The 22,540-nt window shown below is 40.6% G+C and overlaps 1 protein-coding gene across 2 annotated transcripts in view; it reads right to left on the bottom strand.

Annotated features, from left to right (window-relative positions):
• The window catches only part of STAG1 (STAG1 cohesin complex component), a 206,531-nt gene that overhangs the window by 15,680 nt on the left and 168,311 nt on the right, over positions 1-22,540 (bottom strand). For both annotated transcript variants that reach the window (XM_084846851.1, XM_084846852.1), the window contains exons 16-28: positions 21,067-21,170; positions 19,811-19,903; positions 19,626-19,715; positions 19,231-19,434; positions 17,593-17,663; positions 17,150-17,237; positions 13,096-13,176; positions 9,184-9,276; positions 5,720-5,894; positions 4,280-4,419; positions 3,301-3,402; positions 1,700-1,848; positions 527-655 (exon numbers count right to left, since the gene is read on the bottom strand). In XM_084846851.1, coding sequence (XP_084702977.1) covers positions 527-655; positions 1,700-1,848; positions 3,301-3,402; positions 4,280-4,419; positions 5,720-5,894; positions 9,184-9,276; positions 13,096-13,176; positions 17,150-17,237; positions 17,593-17,663; positions 19,231-19,434; positions 19,626-19,715; positions 19,811-19,903; positions 21,067-21,170 — 1,519 coding nt within the window. The remainder of the gene's footprint in view (positions 1-526; positions 656-1,699; positions 1,849-3,300; positions 3,403-4,279; positions 4,420-5,719; positions 5,895-9,183; positions 9,277-13,095; positions 13,177-17,149; positions 17,238-17,592; positions 17,664-19,230; positions 19,435-19,625; positions 19,716-19,810; positions 19,904-21,066; positions 21,171-22,540) is intronic.

Here is a 22,540-nt window from a genome sequence, read left to right as displayed (position 1 = left end):
CTGGGCAACACTGGGTACTTCAGCTAGTAATCAATAAATGAAATTAAGCAACCACAGAGTCAAATGCTTGTTTAAAGAGAAATATTTTCAATTTCTGGCAGAACAGAGATAAAGAGAAAGATGGCCTAACCTATCCTCTTGGGGCAAAGTGCTCTACATATGGGGTGCCACCAATGAGAAAGCCCTCTCATGTGATGCCACCAACTGTGCCTCTGAAGGTAATGGCACATGGAAGAGGGCCTCAACAGCTGATATTAAGGGACGGCAAGTTCACATGGGAGCAGATGATATGTCATTCATATGTTAGTCCTGCATATACTGTCTAGAGAGTGCTATGGAAACACAGACACTGAGATTATGCATTCAGAATACCATGGTTCCCTCATAACCACAGGATTTTGAACACCTGTGGATTCCAAAGCATTGACAGAAATTGACATTACAAGTACTGTCAAAGAATATACCACTCAGCTTCATGTACATACGTTACTAAGGTCTGCTTATAACCAGCAAAAATATTACTTACACTGTCTTTTTGTCCTGCCGTAAGAGTTTAGAAGAAAACTCACTAAGCACTTCCAAGAAAGCGAGGTTAGGTGGTGGATATTCCTGTCCTTTCTGATTCTGATATTTAAAGGCAAATTCTATGCCATCCCTGTAATAAGATTCAAAGAACATAAGCATTTACAGCTACACAGGGATACAATTTGTACTTCTTTACAGAGTATTTTTATGAGTGTTAAATCTTTTAGTTAAACTCCACAAATGCAACCCCCCCCCAACCTCAAGTGAAGTGAACATTTTTTCCTGATCCATTAAGAAAAAAGTAGTGCAGAAGCATGCTTACATGCTCACACGGGTGATACAGATGTGCATCTGGGTGCACATTTGCCATCTACATTGTGGTGCTCAACTGAGATACACTAAACTGGCTCAACATATGAAATGTCTTACACAAAGTCATACCATTGGTCTACTCTAGCAGTTCTCAAATGTCACAGGCTGAGATCTTTCCTGGAGTATTCTACCTGTGATCCCAGGGATTGAACCTCGAATCTTCTGCATGCAAAGCATATACACTACTAGTGAACTACGGCCCCTCCAACTGGATGTGTCTTGATGTGGATAGGAATATGTATCCCCAGGGCATTACTTGTTGCATGAATCTAGCTGTATATAAATATTCATTCATTCATTCATTCATTCCCTCCCTCCCTCCCTCCCAATAACCAATGTTCTCTGAACTGAATGTTCAAACAGAACTGGATCAGGCCTTTTATATTTAATACTTTGAGTGACATAATATTCTGGAATTCCTGTAACTTCTGCTATTTGCAACTGCTTTTAATATTTCTTATAACATTTTGTATTTTATCAGTCATATCAGAGTTCAAAGCATGTTAAACACTTAATCTTTAAGATGCTTAAAACAAATTCAATACAATATGGACTGCTTTTTAGTAATATTTATATTAATGTGCTTGATGAGCTAGACCAGCATTTGAGTCAATATTTTAAAGCACTAGTCTATTACAAAAGCATAATTATTTTCCTCAACACCAGCAGATTTCCCATATGCATACATCTAATTCATAAGTAGAACAGTGAATTTTAATTCTTACTTGACAAGCTGATGTGATTCCCCATTTTAAAAACTCACACAGATTAATTGCCTTTCAATGTATTCCTTGACACTCACTTGTGTAAGGTGGCTACAGCCTCTCTTGTCTTGATCTGGTCCAGACCAAAAGTAAGAGCAAACCTTCGGGCCAACTCCTTAATACCACTGACGTGGGCAGATGTCCTGTCCAAGTTAGGACCTTGCTCTTGAACAAGCTCGTTAAACAACTAAAGAAAGAATTGAATGGTTAAAACCTTAAAAAACATTATGTAAGATTTTCAAGTGGAAGACCACAGTAATAGACATTGGTGTCAGCTGCCATGTAATCAGTATGTAGGGCTTAGAAAAGATTGCATCATCCTCCACAACAGTGATGGGAACCTCTGGCCCACCAGGCCTGCAGAGGCCTTGAGCAAGGGCCTCCAAGAAGAGAATGTGAGAGCAACTGTGCCACAACCTCGAGGAGTGAGAAGGGAAGGTGAGGGAGGAGCAAAGCCAACTGCAGTCAGCTGGAGCTGCTGGCTGAGTCCCTTTCTCTGTGCAATTGCTTTGTGCCTCTCTCTGCACATAAAAGGGGGCTGGATGATATCAGAGGGTGGGGCTTCAGGAGGGAGAGGCCTGCCCACTGACTTCATCTGGCTTCCAGGAGGTGTCTCAGGAGGCAATCCAGCCCTCCAAGGACATCCAGTTCCCCACTCATGCTCCAGAGCAACCCAGGAGAGCCACTCCTACTGAAGGTTGTTTCAGAAGTTACAATTCCCTATACAGATATTAATATATTAAACAGGGGACTATGATTTTTTGTTGGACTTGCTAGCAAAACCTAAAATGGTGGTTGCCAGGTTCCTCCCACTGCTGGCTAGCTCGAGGCAAGTGCCTCTGCACAACAGCAAAGGAATCTCCCCCCACCCACCCCCTGGCCACACTTTCCTACAGGAAAGGCAGGAGGGATATTCGAATGCTCAAAGAGGGCCACAGCCTTTCAGAGTGGGGAACAAGAGGCAAGGAGTGTGCAGGCTTCAAGCAATGCTTAGCAGTTGGGCTCTGGTCCCTCTGCCAAGCAGCAGCTGAAGGAGCTTCCCCCTTCTTGCCTCTCCTGCAGAAAAGAAAGGTGAGGAGCATGCTTTTAACCCTCCCAGTTTTCCTCCCAATCTTGAAGCTGGGGAGGGGATGGGGATTGCCATGTTTGCCACCCACCTCAGCTTTAAAGTAGGGGATGAAATATTTTATATGACACACCCACTGGAGGACAGTGTCACACTCACGATGGCGAGTGTAATTGTCAAAGGCTGATGTTGGAAGTGTACATATAAGTGGCATAGTGCGAACAATTTCTCTACCTTAAGTATATTGCTACAGATACCTGATACATACAGCTTACTTGTACTCATCCCTTTTCCTGCATGAAGAAGAATATGTAATTAAGAAACTAATCTAATGAAATAGTCCTCAGAGCAGCCACAAAGGACACAATGTTTTCTTTTATAAATTCTTCCATGTCCCCTAGTAAGAAAGAAATACTGTAGCGGCTCAACAATGTTGAAGTGAGGCTACATATTGTGATCGCAGGACAGCAGTGGTGGAACATAAAAGAACATGAAGGAAGTAGGGTGAGTGTGTGTGTGTGTGAGAGAGAGAGAGAGATGTTTGAGAATTAAAAGGGTGCCTAAGATTCTTACCTGCTGCAAACTGAGAATGAGAGTTTTTGCACACTGGATTTTATCAATTTGCCTTGTTTTACTCAATGTTTCCTTAATGATATCTCCGTAGTCATTGTAGTACTACAAGAAAGGGAAAAACACCCTTTTAGTTGCAGCATATTTTTATTGAGAAAATCTTTTAAAAAATGAAGCCCTCATTGTGGGTTTTATAGTCTCCCCCCAAGTTCTATGGTCCCCTTATGCTGACAAAGTTTATTTTATTAATAGATGTCAGTACCAAAGGCTCAACAACATTGAATTGTCACCTTATTTTAAACTACAGAGGATTGGATCTAAAGTATTCACTCCATGCATAGAAGGAGCTTCTGTTAATGGAAGAAAAGCTCCATTCCATTCTACTTCCATGAAGAGGTGTTTCCATTCAAGGAGCAAAGAGTTTGAATCCTATCTAGAGACAGAGATTAATAAGTGTTCTATTGCTTGGACAGTATTTGCATGATGGATCTCGCACACATGGAACTCACACAAAGAGCTTGTGATCACTCCCACAGGCCAATGTATTTCCACAGTATTGTTACTAGAAAAGTTGAAGGTTTCAAGGTTAGGTAGAATGGTCAAGGTACTCAAGACAATCTGATAAAGAAAATCATACATCGGAAGAAAGACAGTTATAGGATTGTGTCCATTGGTGGGTTTGCTGTAGCAGAAAGCACTTCGACTGGCACAAGCTGGGGGAACCAAATTTCACCAATCCCCTCCTACCTAATGCAGCCCTTTGTACCATATCCTACTCTGTTCCAGAGGATTCCCCAACCCTCAGGAGCAATTTTTTAAGGAGGGGACAGGAAGCTTTAGTCAGTTGGAGGGGGCCTGACAAAAATTGGGTGAGCATATATGCTTTCTGCTAAGGCAAAGCCACCTTTGAATATAACCCATACATTTTAAGGTACAAATCTCACTTATTACTAGGAGAAAAGAGTGAACTATGGAACCATACCTTCATATAATGTTTGAAGATATCAGCTGCTGCATGCATGTCTACAATATCATAAATTATAAGCTTGCTAAAGGCAGCCAAAAGGTTCCTTCTCTTGTGTAAAGCTTCAATTTTATTAGCTTCATCCTCTTCATCTCCCTCTAAACCGTAATGAAAAGAAAATATTTGTTGCCCTTCCAGTTGATGCTGAACCTCATTTCCTTATCACAGGTGGCATATCATGCAATTCACTAACATTTTATTTTATTATTCATTATTAACATTATAGAATGCTTTATTTGCTAAAAAATCACAACAGTGCATAACAATTTAAAACATTAAAACCAAGAACATTTAAAACAGTAAACATTAAAACTACATAATTTAAAACATGACTGGGTAGTTCAATTGGGACCTATAAGGATATACTGCACTATGGAGTGCTCCTGGTCATGACTAACTGGGTAGGACCTGCCCTCTTATCCCCCGCCCCCCCACCCTCCATTTTCCATTCCACCCCCCTCCAACAGTTAGTCAGCCAGCATTCCATGGCAACTGGGCATGATCAGTCCTCACTGTGCTGTTTTGGGGGATGCTTCCCATTTGAGAATTTGTTTTTCTAAACATTTTTTGTACTTCTGCAAACCGTGTTGTTCCCCAATCCTGCTGATACCTCATCTCTTATGTATGGCGGGTGCCATTATGGCTAATTAAGGGCCAGCACTCTGAGAACTGAGTTCCCTATTAGTACTACATCAGGGTGGGCAACTTGTGGCCCTCCAGATATTTTGGCCTACAACTCCCATGAGCCCTAGCCAGCATAGCCAATGGAGAGGGATGATGGGAATTGCAGGCCAAAACATCTGGAGGGCCACAAATTGCCCAACCCTGGAATATATGATTCAGTGATGACTTATACTGGTAGAACAAATATTGAGCACTGGTAAGAATTTGAACTCTGAAAGCTGAGTTTTCATTGCAGCTACCTAACACATTCAACCTTTTGACTGACCCACTGTATTCCAGAAGTTTTTTTTAAAGTAAGGACAAATGGCTAACTGAACAGATTCTTAGGGGGGGGGGGGAATCAGACATCTAAAATTAGTCTTTATTCCCAGCTATACTGAATGCACTAACTCACTATCAATGCAAGAATGCCACTCCTCATATTGCTTTAAAGACAAAGGTGTGCTATTGAGAGTTACACAATTATTTCTACAAGTTTGTTGTGCACTCATCCTCTCTCCAAAACAGATGGATTACTCATTATATTATATTATCACACACCCATTGAGTAACCTAGAAATGGGGTTTAGAGGACATTGCTGAAAACAAATACAGGAAAATTACATTCCAAATGTTGGATCATTAACTGGGTAAGCTGCACTACAAAAAAAGCCAGCTACCTTTTTCCTGCTATTTTGGAATGACTTGTTCCAAATCAAGGTAACTAATACATACCCATGCTCTGGTTCTCATCATCCTGGTCAATGAAGACATGATCCATTACAAAGCTAAGGAGTTCAGATTGCAGACCCGAATCTGGGTTAAACACCAAAGGCTGAAGACCCTCCCTGCCTCCACTCATCAGCTGATGGCTAAAAATCATTAAGAGATCACAGAGCAGCATGAAAGCCTGGAATACAAAATTACTGCAGTCAGTCATCCCATAGATAAAGAAAAGTTCAAGTATACAGGATTCCAAATTATCAACCTGAAGGGAGTCTGAAATTTAAACACAAACATTTGGTGGACTACACTAGTCAGTTTTTGATATAAAGGAGTCATGCCCAGCTAAGGAAAGCTACTTGAGATGAGGCAGCAATTAGTTACTGTCTTGTCAAAACTATGGTAAACTGCTTTTTCAGCCATAAATTTGAGGGGAGTGGGGTGGTGAAAATGTTCACAGTGGTAGAAAGTGGTAAAACCACCCCACACCTCCCAGACAGCTGTAGGGAAGATGTGTAATGGCTCTTTCAGACACATTTCTAGGGAGTTTTCAGGACTGTCACCCCAAACTGTTCAGCACTTTTACAAATTGGACCCTAAGCAAGGGGCTGATGTCATAGTTATTGCCTCAAAGGTTCAAGATCTGGGTGTCATGTGCTGCAGTTGTATTTCCATGAATTATTCTAGAAGCAGACTGAATGTGATTTTTTTCCCCTAAAGTGCAGCAAGAATTCTTGAACTCAACCTTTTTGGGACCGTTAGCACATTCAGCAATTTGAAGAACTGTCATGGGCACTACAACAAAATAGCTGCCATGGGAGGTATAGCTAGTCACAAAGGACAAGTAACCTGTTCAATCAACTGTGTACAAGGCAGAGGTGGGGGTTGAGCCACAGCACACTAAATAACTCCTTTGAAGTCATAATTTTCAGTGCCAACAGAAATCTAATTCACAGAGGGAGGGCAAACTCTTTTTCTCTCCCTGCCCTCCTCTGCCAGCCAACTAATTTCCCCCCATCTCTTTTTCTCTCTCCCTCTGGATCACCATACATTCTCTCCCTCTCTCTCATCTTCATTTCCTAAGAATGTCTCTGAGCCTCATCATGAAGCCCAGAGGCATTCATGGGAAATGAAGATGGCAGCAGCTGGAGGCCCTCCCTTTCTTTGAATCATAGAGTTGGAAGGGACCTCGGAGAGCATCTAATCCAAGCTGCTGCTCAATGTAGGCTCTGCATTGCAAGGTGCAGCTATAGTATCCCTACTGAAAGTGATCCCAGCTACTGGTGAGAAAATACGTTATTTTTTCTTTTAAATGGGAAGAGTAGGGCGCCCTGGTGGGTGCCAAGAAAGGTGTCTGGGGGCACACTGGTGCCTATGGGCACCATATTACCTACCCCTGCATTACATTATCATAGTTGATTGTGTTGCAAATGCACCAGAGTGAGCCTTAGACTCACATGCTCCCCCATCCCTTCTGATGCAGCAGCTTCATGAGTTAGGAAGCTGGCTTGATTCAAACAAACCATAGTTAAGATTAACCACAGTTTGCTTGGATCAGATGAAACAATAAAAGAAAGTAAAAGTTTCCAATTTTCTTGCAACTGTGTCAGAAGAACAGAAAGGGAGTGCATGAGCCCAAGGCTTCCTGCAGCTCATTCCTATCACAATAGATGATTTATTGTGATGTCTGAACTGCATCATTATATCATAAGATCCAAGAGTAAAGCTGTGAGTGTACATACATACAACAATATTATTTGTATTTTTTTAAAAGAAAAGATTAAGTAAGTAGAATGTTTTCAAGCTGTCCCATGAAATGTTTGGAAATATGGTCAGAGACGTGCTAAAGTTTAAAGAGGGTTTCTTTAAAAACATTAAAAAGTAACAGCATCTAACAACAAAGTTAACTACTATTAACCCAGTTAGCAAAGATGCAGATGCGGAAAATTTGAAATTTGATGATTTCATGGCTAGCCAGTTAAACCTCAAAAGTAAGAACTCTTTGAGGACTTCTAAGTGCAAAATACTCTAGTCACTGACCCATAAAAAGTAAGCTGTTGTACATCTAAGGAGCAGAAAAATATAACAACAGGGCAGAAGTAGCAAAAAAGAAAGGCAAAGATAAGCAGCAAAGTTAAAAACAACAACATGGTGAGCAGTAGTATTGCCACTTTAGGTATAATCAGGAATATTAACCAACTGATGATACAATCCAACAAAACCCTCATGCAGCAATGGACAGCCTTACATGAGGAGGGAACTAATGGTAGGGAAATCCCACATGTAAGACTGTATATTGGAGGGAAGGAAGTGACATGGCAAGGGAATGAGTTGCCCCCTAACAATTTGAAAGACACCTAGTTCTAGTGCTTACTTGCAAAGAATTTTAATTAATTCCTTATGCATGTTTACAGTTTTGATAGAAACCAGGATGAAAATACAGGAAATGGAATTTTCATGTACAAGGGTCAGAATAAGCTCTTTGAAATAAGGATTGTCAGGATTGATTCCAGGCCTTCTGTTTTGGTTTCAGACTCTGATTCGGAGACAGAGTTAGAAGAAGCCCAGCAGAGACAGGGTGTGGGGGAGGAAATTCCCCAAGACTCCCCCAGGATTGATTCCAGGCCTTCTGTTTTGGTTTCAGACTCTGATTCGGAGACAGAGTTAGAAGAAGCCCAGCAGAGACAGGGTGTGGGGGAGGAAATTCCCCAAGACAGGAGTTAGCAAAGAGCCTTCCCAGGGACTTATCGAGGAGGAGGGCCAGGCTCAGAGACCGTCTTCCCCACTCCCCATGTGAACCCAGGCTCTGTCAGATGGGGAGGGAGCATTGGGATTGACAGATACCAGAACTCGCCACTGAGTTAAGTGGGCAGAGTTGAGAGGAGGAGGTGGGAGGTGTCACCCCAGATTGGCTGCAGGTCAGAAGGATCCTCCTTGAAGGTACGAGTTCAGAAAAAGCCAGCCAAGCATGGCGGGAAACCCATCCGGAGTTGAAAAGCAACTAACTTGCTTTCAGTAGCTCTCTTACCAAAATATTTACTTTGCAAATTAGGCCTAGAGGACAGCTCTAAGCTTTTGTAGTCTCTTCAAAGGTGAAGAGGTGCTATTAGCTGAATAAAGAGTTTGTGGATTGCACAGCAAGTATCTCCAGCCTCATTTCTCAGGGGGAGGGTTTAGCATTCATGACGAAGACTTCTAATCTTCATCCAGACTCCAGTTTAATTTAAAATGAAACCATCTTCACTTTACGACTAATTACATTTATCCCTTATGAAAGATCCCCAAAGTGAACACAAATAACTTTAAAAGGAAAAAAATACATATTGGCAGAGATGTAATAAGTTTATGAATTAGTTTTCAAGTTGATCAAGGAGAGTCAGTATTTTGTTTTCCATGAAACACGGTGTGGAAACAAAGCTTTAAAAATACTGTTTGCATACATTTCATGTAATGCAATTTAATTTAATTTCTTTTACCTGTTCTTTGACTGGAGTGTTGACATTTGATAGACACTGCTGGCAGACAGCCAGAAATGATTTCACTGTTTTCCTCAACACCAACAAATCTTCCTGGAGGAAACATTAAATATGGGTCAATTCTTTATATGTAAGTCAAAGTTTTCCAAGTTAAGGGGAAACAGTGAATAGACGATAGCCCCAGATGATCAGTGAGACAGGGAAATAAGATTACAATGGAAGATTTAAAACTATCTCTACCCAGTCTTGACACACAGGTGGATGTTTTTCTTTAAAGCGAGAAGTGGTTGTGGAAGGGCACCAGTTTAAGCAGATGAAGAGTGGGGGGAGGGGCTGCTTAACCCTTTCCCCTCCCCAAGCTGCTTTGTTCCCCACAAGGTAAAAAAAGAGATCTTGTATCCTCTGTTTGCACATAACGACAGCCCAGTGGCTTAATTTACCTGTGGGGCCTGTAGTGTTGTGCCAGGCACTTGAGGGCACCATTTTTGCATGGCACCCAGCTTGTTGTGTTGTGTGAGCCCAGCCAGCAGAGGTTGTTTGAGGGTTAAACAATCCTCAAATAAGCCTAAAACAACATGGATAAATTAAGTCACGGTGGGCTATTGTGTCATGTGAAACAGGTCTGAGAGTGGGAAAGTTGTTAGGGGGCAGTTCTGAGCTGAAAATAGCAGAAAGGGAAGGGCTAAGCATCTTCCCACCTACAGAGGGAGGAAGTTGGTAGTCAATTTTCAGTTAGAAAGAAAAGAAAAAGGAAACTGTTGGTGCATCTCCTGCATATTGTACACTTCGACTTTAACTGCATAAATAGGAAGCTTTATTATCCACCATTCCAGAACTATCACATATGTTCTGAAAAGTAACAAGCGTTGTCATGACCCAGGAATATAGAAATCCAATGATGCGTAGCACAGAGAAGGAAATTATCTTTGCTGGAGACTAGCTACTTCACTAGACATATCTGACTAATATCTATATAGGAAGTTTACATATGCACTCAAAGCATTTACACAGAAGCAACTATTGAGATGCAAGAAATCAAAAGTTCTGCAAACATTTATTTATAGAATGTATATTCCCATCTTCTGCCATAAACAGCCTCAAGGCAGCTAAGAATAAAAAAACAATGTAACAAAATACAGTTCTAATACACAACTAGCAAGTTTAAAACAGCAGAGCCAGCATATAAAAACAACAGACAAGAGTATGAAATAGCACTAAAAGCACGGGAGAACAGGAGAACATTCCCTTATAGGCGGAACCTAACTCACATGAACAGCTTATAGAAGACATGCTTGCATTGCAATCTTCATTCTTCTATGCTAACTGCTCAAAACTCCATATATGGAGAGGCTTGTTATAATGAGTCTGGAAGGAAACAGCATTCTGTACAAGCATCTCAGCTAACGAATGACATAGAAGCCTAGCTTTCATGGACTTGACACTAGCTTCTGAAGTGTATTCAAGACCTTAATCTTCTGCTCTAGCTTTGACGGTGACCTAGCCTATGTAAATTTTGCTGGAGATTAGATTAATTCTTCCTGAATGAGGACCAGCTGGTAGTTCTTGCTCTAAAACCTCTGATTTAAAGCATATTCAGTAAGTCTACTTGTAGACTTTACTGAATAGGCTTTAAATCAGAGGTAGGGAACCTCAGACCCAGGGCTAACAGTGGATTGACCCCCCCTCCTTGTGCTGCACCCCCCCCCCCGGGCAAATCCTCCCTCACTGCAATTAGGCCTTCCACTGATTGAAGGCAATGGAAACCTTTTTTCAAGCCTGAATGCAGGGGGTGGGGGGGATCTTCGTGTGTGGGGGGGAGAGGGAGAGAGAGATGAGAATGGGTGCGTGCATGAGTGTGTTAGGTGAGAAAAAGGGAATGCATTATGTGTGAGAATGGACAAGTGTACAAAAATGATGAGTTGTTAAGGGCGGCAGGATATGTGGGGGGAGGCTGGTGAACTGCCAACAAAGACTGTTCTCTCTCCGTTCCCCAGAGAAGAGCACATGACTTATTCTGATTGTGCAGGACTGGTCCCTTTCAAGTCCTCCTGACTTCCATTAATGCTAACTATGCCTGGGCAGGGCTTGGCTGACAGGCACTTGTGAGCTTGCCTTGCAGTTCTATGCCCTTTCCACCTCCTTTTTCTTTTACTCCTAATGTAATTTATCTAAGGCAGCAGGAGGCAAGCAGAGCATCCAGTAGGAACACACTGTCAGGTTTTCATATTTGGTCCTGATCTTTTCTCACAGAGCCAATCACAGCTCAGGTATTTGCTTCTGAAACAGACAGCCCTTCAGATGTCCACCGCCAACACTTGTGTGGAATTTTTTTTCCTGTGCTTGCTTGGCCCTTACAAGAGACACCGAAGGGAAGTAAACAGCAGATGTTGCAGCGACAGGGTAGATTGTTTGCTTACTTTGTGAGTTCCGTATGTGTATGTGTGTGTACCGGGGGAAGGGGAGGCAGGGGCTGAAAACCCTTAGCTTTTGTTTTAATTAAAAAAAAACATGTTTTGTATCTCTTTTTAAGTTGGAGGTTGTTGGCATGTAAGTGATCAGGGAGTATGTGCAGGGTTTCCCTGGAATGTATAACCCCTTGCTATTTCCCCCTATTTTTTCAATTGTTCTTTCCCTTCCCCCTGCTATTTTCCTGGGTTTTCTTTTAAATGGCATCCTGCAGTTTGTGGGAGCAAGTGCAGTTGGGGGTGTGAGAGTGCGTGTGGTGTCGAAAGAGCTTCCAACACCTTGCTATTTTTCCTATTTTCCCCATTTTTCCCTAGGTTTTATTGTGGTTGCATTGTTATATTGTGGCTTTAATATTCTATATATTTTATATTGATTTATTGTTTGCTGTTTGGTTTTAATTTTTGTGAACTGCCCAGAGAGCTTCGGCTATTGGGCGGTATAGAAATGAAATGAATGAATAAATAAATAAATATTTTCTTTCTGTTTTCCTGTCTGCTTTATACTTGTGATCTTGAAGTATCAAAAGTATACTTGTGCCAGTGAGAGCCAGTGTGGTGTAGTGGCTAGAGTGTTGGACTGGGAGCCAGGAGATCCGGGTTGTAGTCCCCACTCGGCCATGGAAGCGCACTGGGTGACTTTGGGCCAGCCACACACTCTCAGCCCAACTTACCTCACAGGGTTGTTGTTGTGAGGATAAAATGGAGAGGAGGAGGATAATGTAAGCCGCCTTGGGTTCCTTGCAAGTGGAAAAAAGGCGGGATATAAATGCAATAAATAAATAATAATAAATCTTATTTGCTTCAGTTTGCTTTTTTCTGTGTAATGCATTGCTGGTAGAAGAGAAAAACATCAGTTCAAAAGAATGCCTTTTTGTGTTGCTGTGTTGTTCCCACATCCCCCTTCTGCTATGCACTTATGATCTTGAATTTAGTTGCCTCAGTTTGCCTTTTCCTATGCAGTGGGTTGCTGGTAGAATAGACAAATGTGGGCTCAAAGGGTCAGAAATACCCTTTGATGTTGTTTTATGGGTCACCTTGCCCACTTTAGGTTTGACCTTGACCACTGTTGCAGGGGGTCCCCCACCTCTGGAATGTGGCCCCTAGGAAGTTAGCCACAAGGGAATGTGGCCCTTGGGACAAAAAAGGTTCCCCATCCCTGCTTTAAATAATAGGAGCAGAGATACCTGGTAGAGTTGCAAGTCTGGGAGGCTATGCTCTTATGGCATGACACAACATACAGGGAAGATTCTAAACTCAAATTAATTTACTCTTTTATATCAATCTAATCTAGTACATTCATAACCGTAGGAGTTACTACCCTTTAGAATACTAAGAAAACTAACCATGCAATGATATACATAAGAACACAAAGAGAGAACCCTGCAGAATCCAATCCAATCCAATGTATAACACCTTCAGAAAGACTGGGATCCAAAGGGTCTCTTACTTTTGAAGGAGATCCTTCTGTAATCTTCACCAGCTGCCAGAGAATAGAATAATGAGAACACTGAAGAGCCTGAACCACTATCTGAAACAAATGGGACATAAAATGAAGACACCAAGTACAAAGGTTATACTATTCTGAACATTTATAAATAATTTTGAAAGAACAGCAACACTTGTTCAAAGTTATACTTTTACTACTTTAGTATACTTTTATTTAAAGGAACAGGTTACTTATATTTGGGGCAGGGGGGTGGGGGTGACTAAAGCTAGAAAAAAGGGGAAACGATGACATTGTTCACAAGACATGAGAAGCCACAGTCGGTTGTCACCGTGGGTTGTTTCAGGGTAGCTTGTTGTGACGTCTGAACCCAGAGCATTTTTTCATCATGGGTATTTTCATGAACATGCCACCCTGAGAACCTATGGTTTGTTGTTGGGTTGTTCAGGGTGGCTTGTTTTCAGGATGGCTTGTGACAATCCGGCACGGCAACAACCTGGCAAAGCAACTTCATCATGAGCTGTTGGGAATAGCTAGAGAGCTGCCCAGCAAGAGCAGAGAAAACCCCTGCCACTCCTTGCAATCTAAGCTTATTCTAAGAGGGGCTTAACATGACATGCAAACTCACCTGATCCGTCTTGTCCTTCGTAGTGGTTTAAAGCAATGGATGCTTAAGCTTTAGATAGCTTAAACATAAGCTTTCTAAATATGTTAAATAATATCTAGCATACAGTCAGGGCCAGAAATATTGGAACAAGGATAACTGTTTTGGCAGTTGGCCTCTGCACACCACCGCATTGAAGTTGAAAGGAAACACACCCAGATGGGAGCAAAGTCAGGACTTTCAGCTGTAACTCAAGGGGTTTGGCAAAAGTGGGGCACTAACCATTCAGCAAGGACAGCCAGTGGCATACACACACACACGTCGTTGGTGGCTCATAAGTAATGGAACAAACCAACATCATTTCAAACTTAAGGATCGCCTTTAATACCTGGAGGAAAATCCTTTGCAGTCAATGACTGCTTGAAGTCTGGAACCCATGGACATGACCCAATGCTGAGTTTCCTCCCTCGAGATGCTTTACAAGGCCTTTACTGCAGCTGCCTTCAGCTGCTGCTTGTTTGTGGATCTTTCTGCCTTCAGTCGTGTCTTCAGTAAGTGAAAAGCATGCTCTACTGGGTGGAGATCAGGTGACTGACTTGGCCATTGAAGAACATCCCACTTCTTTGCCTTGAGAAACTCTTTGGTAGCTTTTGCTGTACGTTTTGGGTCATTATCCATCTGCAATATGAAGCGGCGTCCTATCAATTTGGCAGCATTCGGCCGAATCTGAGCAGAAAGTATAGCCCTATACACTTCAGAATTCATCTTGCTGCTTTTATCAGCAGTCAAGTCATCAATAAACACCTGTGACCCGGTTCCATTGGCAGCCATACATGCCCATGCCATAACACTGCCTCCACCATGTTTGACAGATGATGTGGTATGCTTTGGATCAGGAGCTATTCCTTTCCTTCTCCATACTTTCCTCTTCCCATCATTCTGGGACAAGTTAATCTTGGTTTCATCAGTCCAAAGAATCTTATTCCAGAACTGGGCAGGCTTTTTTAGGTGTTTCCTGGCAAAGGCTAATCTGGCCTTTCTGTTCTTGAGCGTTACCAGCGGTTTGCACCTTGTTGTGAAGCCTCTGTATTTACATTCATAAAGCTGTCTCTTGACTGTAGATGTTGACAATGACATGCCTACTTCCGCAAGAGCGTTCTTGACCTGGCTAGATGTTGTGAAAGGGTTCTTCTTCACCATGAGCAGAATTCTGCGGTCATCCACTTCAGTTGTCTTCCGTGGTCTTCCAGGCCTTTTGCTGTTGCTGAGCTTGCCAGTTAATTCCTTCTTCTTCAGGATGTTCCAAACTACTGTATGGCCACTCCCACTGTTTTGGCTATCTCTCTGATGGGTTTATTTTGTTTCCTCAGCCTAATGATGGCCTCCTTCACTCGCATGGACACATCTTTGGACCTCATGTTGGGAGTTCCAGTGAACAGCTGCCAAATGCAAATATAACACTCAGAACCACCTCCAGGCCTTTTATCTGCTTGATTGGTCATGGGGGACCCAGGAAACAGGCCACACCTGGCCATTCAGCTGCTTGTCAGCCATCCATACCATTACTTATGAGCCACCAACAATGGGTGTGTGTGTATGCCACTGGCTGTACTTCCTGAATGGTTAGTGCCCCACTTTTGCCAAACCCCTTGAGTTACAGCTGAAAGTCCTGACTTTGCTCCCATCTGGCTGTTTCCTTTCGACTTCAATGTGGTGGTGTACAGAGGCCAACTGCCAAAACAGTTATCCTCGTTCCAATATTTCTGGCCCTGACTGCATGCTATCTAAAGCTTATGATTAAGCATTAGATAGCTTAAACATAAACATATCCTGAGCATCTCCACTTAAATACTTCTCATTTCAGCAAGGCAATTCCAACACTGGAATTCGTTTAGCTTGATAATATGAACACACATTGCTAGGGCATAATGTTGAGCCACCTCAAGGAGGCCTCACAGAATTATAAGAAAGCATAAGGTAGTTAGAGACACATTAGGTTGCAAAGTATTGCCTAATTCTTCATTACAGATGCCGACAAACCTACCTATCAACAAATCAATGGTGAGAAATATAAATCATAATGAGTCGGTCTCCCTTCTCAGAATGTCAAGGTAAATTTGCTACAGCTAAGACATGCACATTCTGTGGAACCCCGTCTACAGAAGTCAATCTTTTTAAGGTCCTGTGTAACAGAGATTCCTTAAATTTATCTTTGTACAGGGATTCTCCCAGCTTTTTATCTGTGTTCTTTATTTTAAATTCTAGTTGCAATCCTGAGATTCTCTGTGCATTTGTTTTGTCATACTGTGAATTGCCCACAGAGCTTTAGCCACAGGGCAGCACAGAAATGTAATAAATGAAATGAAATTTTCTTAGAAAAACTATGAAAATATCCCTAGCATGGGTCACTTATATACAAGACAACAAATGGTGCATATTTGGGGAAGAGTTAAAAATATAAAGCCATGCTCAGAAAAGATGGCATTCTTAGTATATGAACCTTGGATAGGCAGCTGTGTTTTCTATTTTGGAAAGCATGTCTGATTATTCATATAAAAAGCCAAAATACATAAATCCCAATTCAACATTTAGTGTTGTTTCGGATGTCAATTCTACTGCTTAATTAACAGTGCAATCTAATGCATCTGTATTTGGAAGCTCCGTTGAGTTCAAGGGGTCCTACTCCTGAAGTAAGCTTAGGAGTGCAACCTAAATCAATTAAGCAGAAGAAACGACACTTGCAACATGTGATAGTACAGGGGTTTTTTTGAAAAATCCTCTATGGTGTTACAGGCCTGGGCAAAATAAGAGATTACATAGTTACATATTAAATATGGGTTGTGTCCCATAAACTGTGAGTGGATTTTCCATTCATGGGACAGGAATTTCCTGCCTTTTCTCATACACTGCAATTCCCTACACCCCACCCCCTGCAAAGCTGCTCCTTGATTTTGGGGGGGAATCCTCTGGGACCGTGTTTGATGCAGCAAGGGACTGCAGCTGTGAAAGGGGTCTGTGAAAATTGTGGACACCGTCTGGGTGTATGAAATGTCTTTCTGCTCGTGCAAGACATAGTTTGATTTAAGCCATTATTTACAGCTATATGTAGACACATACTTAATCATGAAAAGTATTTGTATAATAAATAACCAATTGAAAGGTATTGCAACAGTATTGTTTTCAGTTTTTAGATAAGAAAACATAAAAGAATCAGAAGACAAACAAGATAGCTAAAACTGCACATTATGAGGATGTGCTTCACTTTATACCTAAAAATTATAACTCAATCGATCTTATTTTTTCCCTTATTTTTAAAAGGGAAAGTTGAAGTCACTAAGGCTGCCGTCCTATACCCAAGAGTAAGGCCCAATGAACTCAGTGGGACCTATTTCTGAGGATATATGCATAGGATTTCATTGTAAGTAGGCACTATACACACATTACTGTTATTACCTGCTCTGGCATGGCTCCATGTTCAATTCCAGTCCTCAGTAACCTGTAGCAGTTACTAAACAAATCCCATTTTGTAAGATCGTGTGCACTGAAAGTAGCATTAAAAAACATTAGTATACTAAATAAAAACTTAACAAAACCTCATTTATTGCAAAAACATCATTGCTGTGATTAGTTGGATTAATAACTCAATCATGTATCATCATTTAAACTTTGGATTTGCTTCAGATCAGGTATGCTTCAGAACCATCTTGCTTAAGAGCATTTGTACCCTTCATTAAATATTTCCAACACATGGGGATTAAGCCTTCCAATCTCTTTAGCATTTTCAAGTCTTTGTTCAATGTATAATTTTTCTTAAAAAAAAAAAAATTGAGCATCAAATGTAACTATCTATGCAACAACGTCATTTGACTTGGCTAAAAACATGTAAAGCCACATACTTGTGAAAAGACGTTAACCTCTTTAAAGTGGAAAGAACATTGTATACATCGTCATCATCAGCTTCTTCTCCCTGGAAACAGAACACACTGGATCAAGGATCAAGCACTATGATTGGAACTGAGTGTGTGTGCGTTTCAGAAATTAACCTCCCCAGTTCCAAAAATCCTAAGACCATTTACAAGCTGAGCCCAAATTCCTCTAAAGTTGGTAAAGGGGACTAGTATGATGCCAGCCCAGCCTGATGCAGCTGCCCCTTTCCACTCCCATTCAGAAACGTTAGGCCACCATTATATTTTCAGTGCTGCCATGGTTGCATCCCACGTGGAAGGATTCATGGGAGATATAGTTCCCAATAGATCCTGATATCCTAGCAGGCATGTTAGGATCCATGGGAACGGTATCTCCCATGGATCCCTGTCCTTGGGATGCTGAAGTATTGCTGATGGTCCAATTGAAGTTCTGTAGCCTGTGGAGCACTGTGCAACCCAATTCCAACTGAAATTCAGGACATGATCTAGCGTGATAGCGTTGCACTATAGGTAATAACATCTATAGTAACAATTGTACTTGACAGGAGATAAACAAACAGGTTAAATGTGAGGATATGTTTACTAACATGTGTTTCTAGAAAGATAAACTCTTATTTTAAGTTTCACAACTGTGAACTATTTCTGCTTTTAAATGAAAAAAAAAAACACTTTTGGTCAAATGTTGTGTACCTCAGATATTGGAATTGTTTACAAGGCTGGAGAAAAGATAAAGCTGAATATCAACAATACCAACACAGGGTTGCAGTTGAATAAGTACATTGTCTGGGATGTGTTGGGGTTTGAAGTTAATCGTTTTGCATACTTTACTGGTATATTAGAGTACAGAGTACATGAGCTGGCTTAGATTCCTGTAGATGAGGATACAAATCATTTAAGGTATGTCTGATCTAAACTAGCATCCAATTTTATTCTAATTCCATTAGGAGACAATTACAAACAAAATACTATTTATATCTTCTATATAGGTTAATCAGATTCAAATGACTACATACCAAGTTCATATTATACTGAGAAATAAAGTGTTGTTTTTCATTTGCCTCTACTTCAATTCAACAACAATAATAATAAAGTAAAAAGGTTGAAAGCATATCTGCATAATCATTACAGAAAATATATTTGCCTTTACACAAGAAAATGTCTATTTAAAAATTCTTTCATGTCTGTTACGCACCAGCTACTCAAATGAACCCATCACCTTGCTCTATGAGCATTCCCACTGTTGTTAAGCAAAAATCAACTATGCAAAAAACGAACATAAAACCCTTCTCAGTTTCAAATTCAGTGGAAGCAACACTCATGTTGGGAGTTTGATTTCCTTGCATCACATCACTCTACAATACACTACTAATTGACCCACAATATTATTAAACAGAAATGGATTCTTTTCTCTTTTTGGTAAACATGTGCATGTGTTTTTCCACCCACCTCTGTCTAGGCCCTCTTATACGCCTCCAATACAATAGAAACTTAGTTCTCATTTGGTGTTCTGGGATACAAACAAAAAATAACTAATTAAGATTAATAATATTCTGGCACTAATGTGTGGGCAGATTTTTTACTCTGGGGGAAAAAAGAATTTGAACAAACCTCATTTAATAGGTCCTCTACCGAATGGTTGAATCGATCCACAAATTCATCAATGAGCTGGCCGTGAGCTATGTCAACTCTATTCTGAATGGTATATTCTTCACTGCACAGGATGCTATAGGTTTTGCTACAGGCTTCAAGAACATCTGATTCCACGTGCTTTTCTACAACAAATTTAATCTGTTTCAACAAGGCATCCAAATGCTGTGGAACAGAGAGGAAATTTGGTCATTTCTTAAAGTATTTATACAGCAAAGTCCTTTACGTTAAGCTAAACATGAAATCACCACAAGATAGCAACATAAGACAGTAAAGTAACACAAAAACTTCAACGTGAATCAGTACTACTCAGACATCTGAAAATTAACCAGAGCCACTACTGTGACATACTATACCTTCTCCATTCTTCCTGTACTGTAAATTTCCAAGTCAAAATACTGAGGGATTTGAAGAAGGTTTGCTACCTTCTCTGCATCAGCAGAATACTGGCAACAGGAAAAAAAGAAAAGAACATTAATACCCAAGTTACAAGAAGAAATTATATAATTAGCATTAGGAAATAACATTCTAACAGATATACCTTTGACAGTAGCATGGGAAGTGCAATAATGAAGTGTTCTGTTAGCTTGTTTCGGTCATCTATCTGAGTTTTTCTTTCTTTTGCTGTTAAAACCTATAAAATTAGAAGTATATTATATCACTAACAGTAAAGTGTAATTCATCTTTGCCATTCACCATCATTTTACCTAAGGGACATAAGATGTGCCCGCTACCCAGTAAGGTACCTAATTAGTGTTGCAACAGCTAATTATAAAAAACAAACCAAAGTTGTTATAAGAATGTCATACTTGGATTTGACCGTAATACCACTATGGCTGGCTTTGCATGATTGTGGGGGCGTAAGAACTCACTGTTGGTTCTCTCCCCGCACCTGCAATTGCAATTTACATAATGTCCCGTCCATGTCATCTGAACCCAATGCGCATCGTGCTGGGGGGTGGCTTTTTACCAACCCTACAACACCTACTGCAAGTTGTGTGTTGTAGGGTGGGTAGGAAGCCACTCCTGCCCCAGGATCAGACGACACGGCAACCTGTGCTGCATCTCAGGTCATTATGTAATGCCCGATCGCACAGCCGGCATGTGCGGGGGCGGGGAAAGAACCACCGATTGGTTCTTTCACCCCCACAATCGTGCAAACCCAGCTCATGTGAAAACTGCACTTTCTAACTTGAAATGCTGCAGTGTAAATGAAACCAGCAACACATTAAAATAAATTGTAAGTTGGTTTTTCAGCATCTTCTATTTAGAGGGCTTTCCTGGCTCAAGAATAAAATAACAAATAATGTTATTAAAATATGCACACTGGTGATAAAAAATCAAGTCACTACATTGAAAGAGCAACACCATCTATATATCAATCTGGTTGATAGCATGGAAATGGATAATTTCATCATTTGGCTAGTTTACACTTCACTGGAACACTGGTATACCTGAATGACACAATTTGTCACTGCCCCCTTGTAAAGTAGAGCACCCCCCCAACAGTCCTTCAGATACATCCCTGAACACTTATCAAAGCAAATACTTTATGTTCTGCACATGAAGTGTGAAAACAGCTCTGAATTCTCATTGGAAAACCCTTTTTGCATTTTATGAGAGAGCTTTCTTGTTAAAAAGGCACTGAATAGTCTGTGTTCAAATATTGTTTCCCATTATGTGTTTCAGAACTATTGGTTCTCTACTGGGGAACTACTGCATATCAGTAAAATACATATGCCTTGGCTGTATTTTAACTGTACAAGTTATAACTGAAAAACGATTTTAAAAACTTACTCTCTTCCCAGTTCCTCTGCCCACTGGAGGATGTGCTTCTGCAGCTTGTCGAATTGTACATACCATCAGCTCTATAAGTGCACTTTCCTGCCGATCAGACATTGCTACAGAGATAGCAAGAATTTAAAATGGACTAGTGAAATGCAGATAACTAATCTATGAAAGAATCAACAGCTAAAATCTTTGTTCAACATTCTAAATAGTTTAGTATTGACTAGTTCATGAAGTATTTTGTATTCTTCTAGACTAATATTAACATAAAATCTGAAATCACAAAGAGTGGGGCAACATTACACACTTGCTAAGCATAAACAATAGTGTTACATAAACATTTGTATAATTAAATATGCATATTTCAAGGCTTACAAGCTAGGATTGATTTACTGATTTATTATGTTTATAAGACACCTATAAAACAGGTTCTCTAGGCACTATACAATTAAAAAATTAAACAGTAATCAATATAAAGACCTAAGAACACAACAGTAAAACCAACACCATAAAAATACAGGAGCATACACAAAAGCCAATAAGATAAAAATACAACACAAAGCCAACCCAACAGAATAAAGTAAAAATACAGAGCTAAAATGAGCCCCAAAATAAAACAAGAGTTAAAACCACCATGTAATAGGGATTAAAATAGCAAAAATCAAAAGGCCTGGGACAACAATAAAAAGTCTTGACCTTGCAATGGAAAGGAGACAAATGTTGGTGCCAAGTTAATTTTCTTGGGGAGAGTATTTCATAACTACCATAACTGGGTGGCACCCCACCAAGAAGGTCCTCCTCTCTAGAAGCCACCCTATGAGCTTCAGAACAAAGGGGCACTTAAGGAGGTCCTTCACAGATGATCTTAAGGCACAGGTTAGGCACATATAGGAAGAGGCGTTCCTTCAGATACTGAGGTTGCAAGCCATGAAGAGCTTCATAGGTCAAAACCAGCACTTTGAAATGGGCTTGGAAATGAACTGGCATTTCAGAAGCCATTAGAAGCAGGGACCAGAACAGGTGACATGTCTTCTGAAATCTGTTTTTTTAAGTCAATAGTAATACCATGGAATACACCTAGGATTAGCGTTTCAATTAATACAAACTGCCTTGTCTGTTTGGCTGGTTTTATTATATTTCATTTTTATTGTATTTCATTACAGCACTGTAACATGTTGTCCAGCACTTTACTATTTGCTATCTGTTAAAGATCAATGTGTAAATTTAATACAAACAAGCTAATCCTTTATTCGTTTTCAAGTTTCCTAACCATTTAGACTGGAATATTATTCATTTTAAAGTTTCCTCACCATAGTTTAATTAACTTCATATGCCACTAGGATCAGAATTAGGCTAAGCAAATGGGAATCTGCAAGGATGTCAGGAATGGGGAAAGGAGGGCAGAGAAAAGGGACCCCCCCATCACGTACCCCCACAATTTTTCACTTGGAAGGAAAGAACCTTGCAAACTGTGCCTCATCCA

The sequence above is a fragment of the Heloderma suspectum genome, chromosome 3 (assembly GCF_057233095.1).
Source record: "Heloderma suspectum isolate Gila_16-S chromosome 3, 16-S_ref, whole genome shotgun sequence".
Lineage (NCBI taxonomy): Eukaryota > Metazoa > Chordata > Lepidosauria > Squamata > Helodermatidae > Heloderma > Heloderma suspectum.
This window is presented reverse-complemented; position numbering and strand designations above follow the sequence as displayed.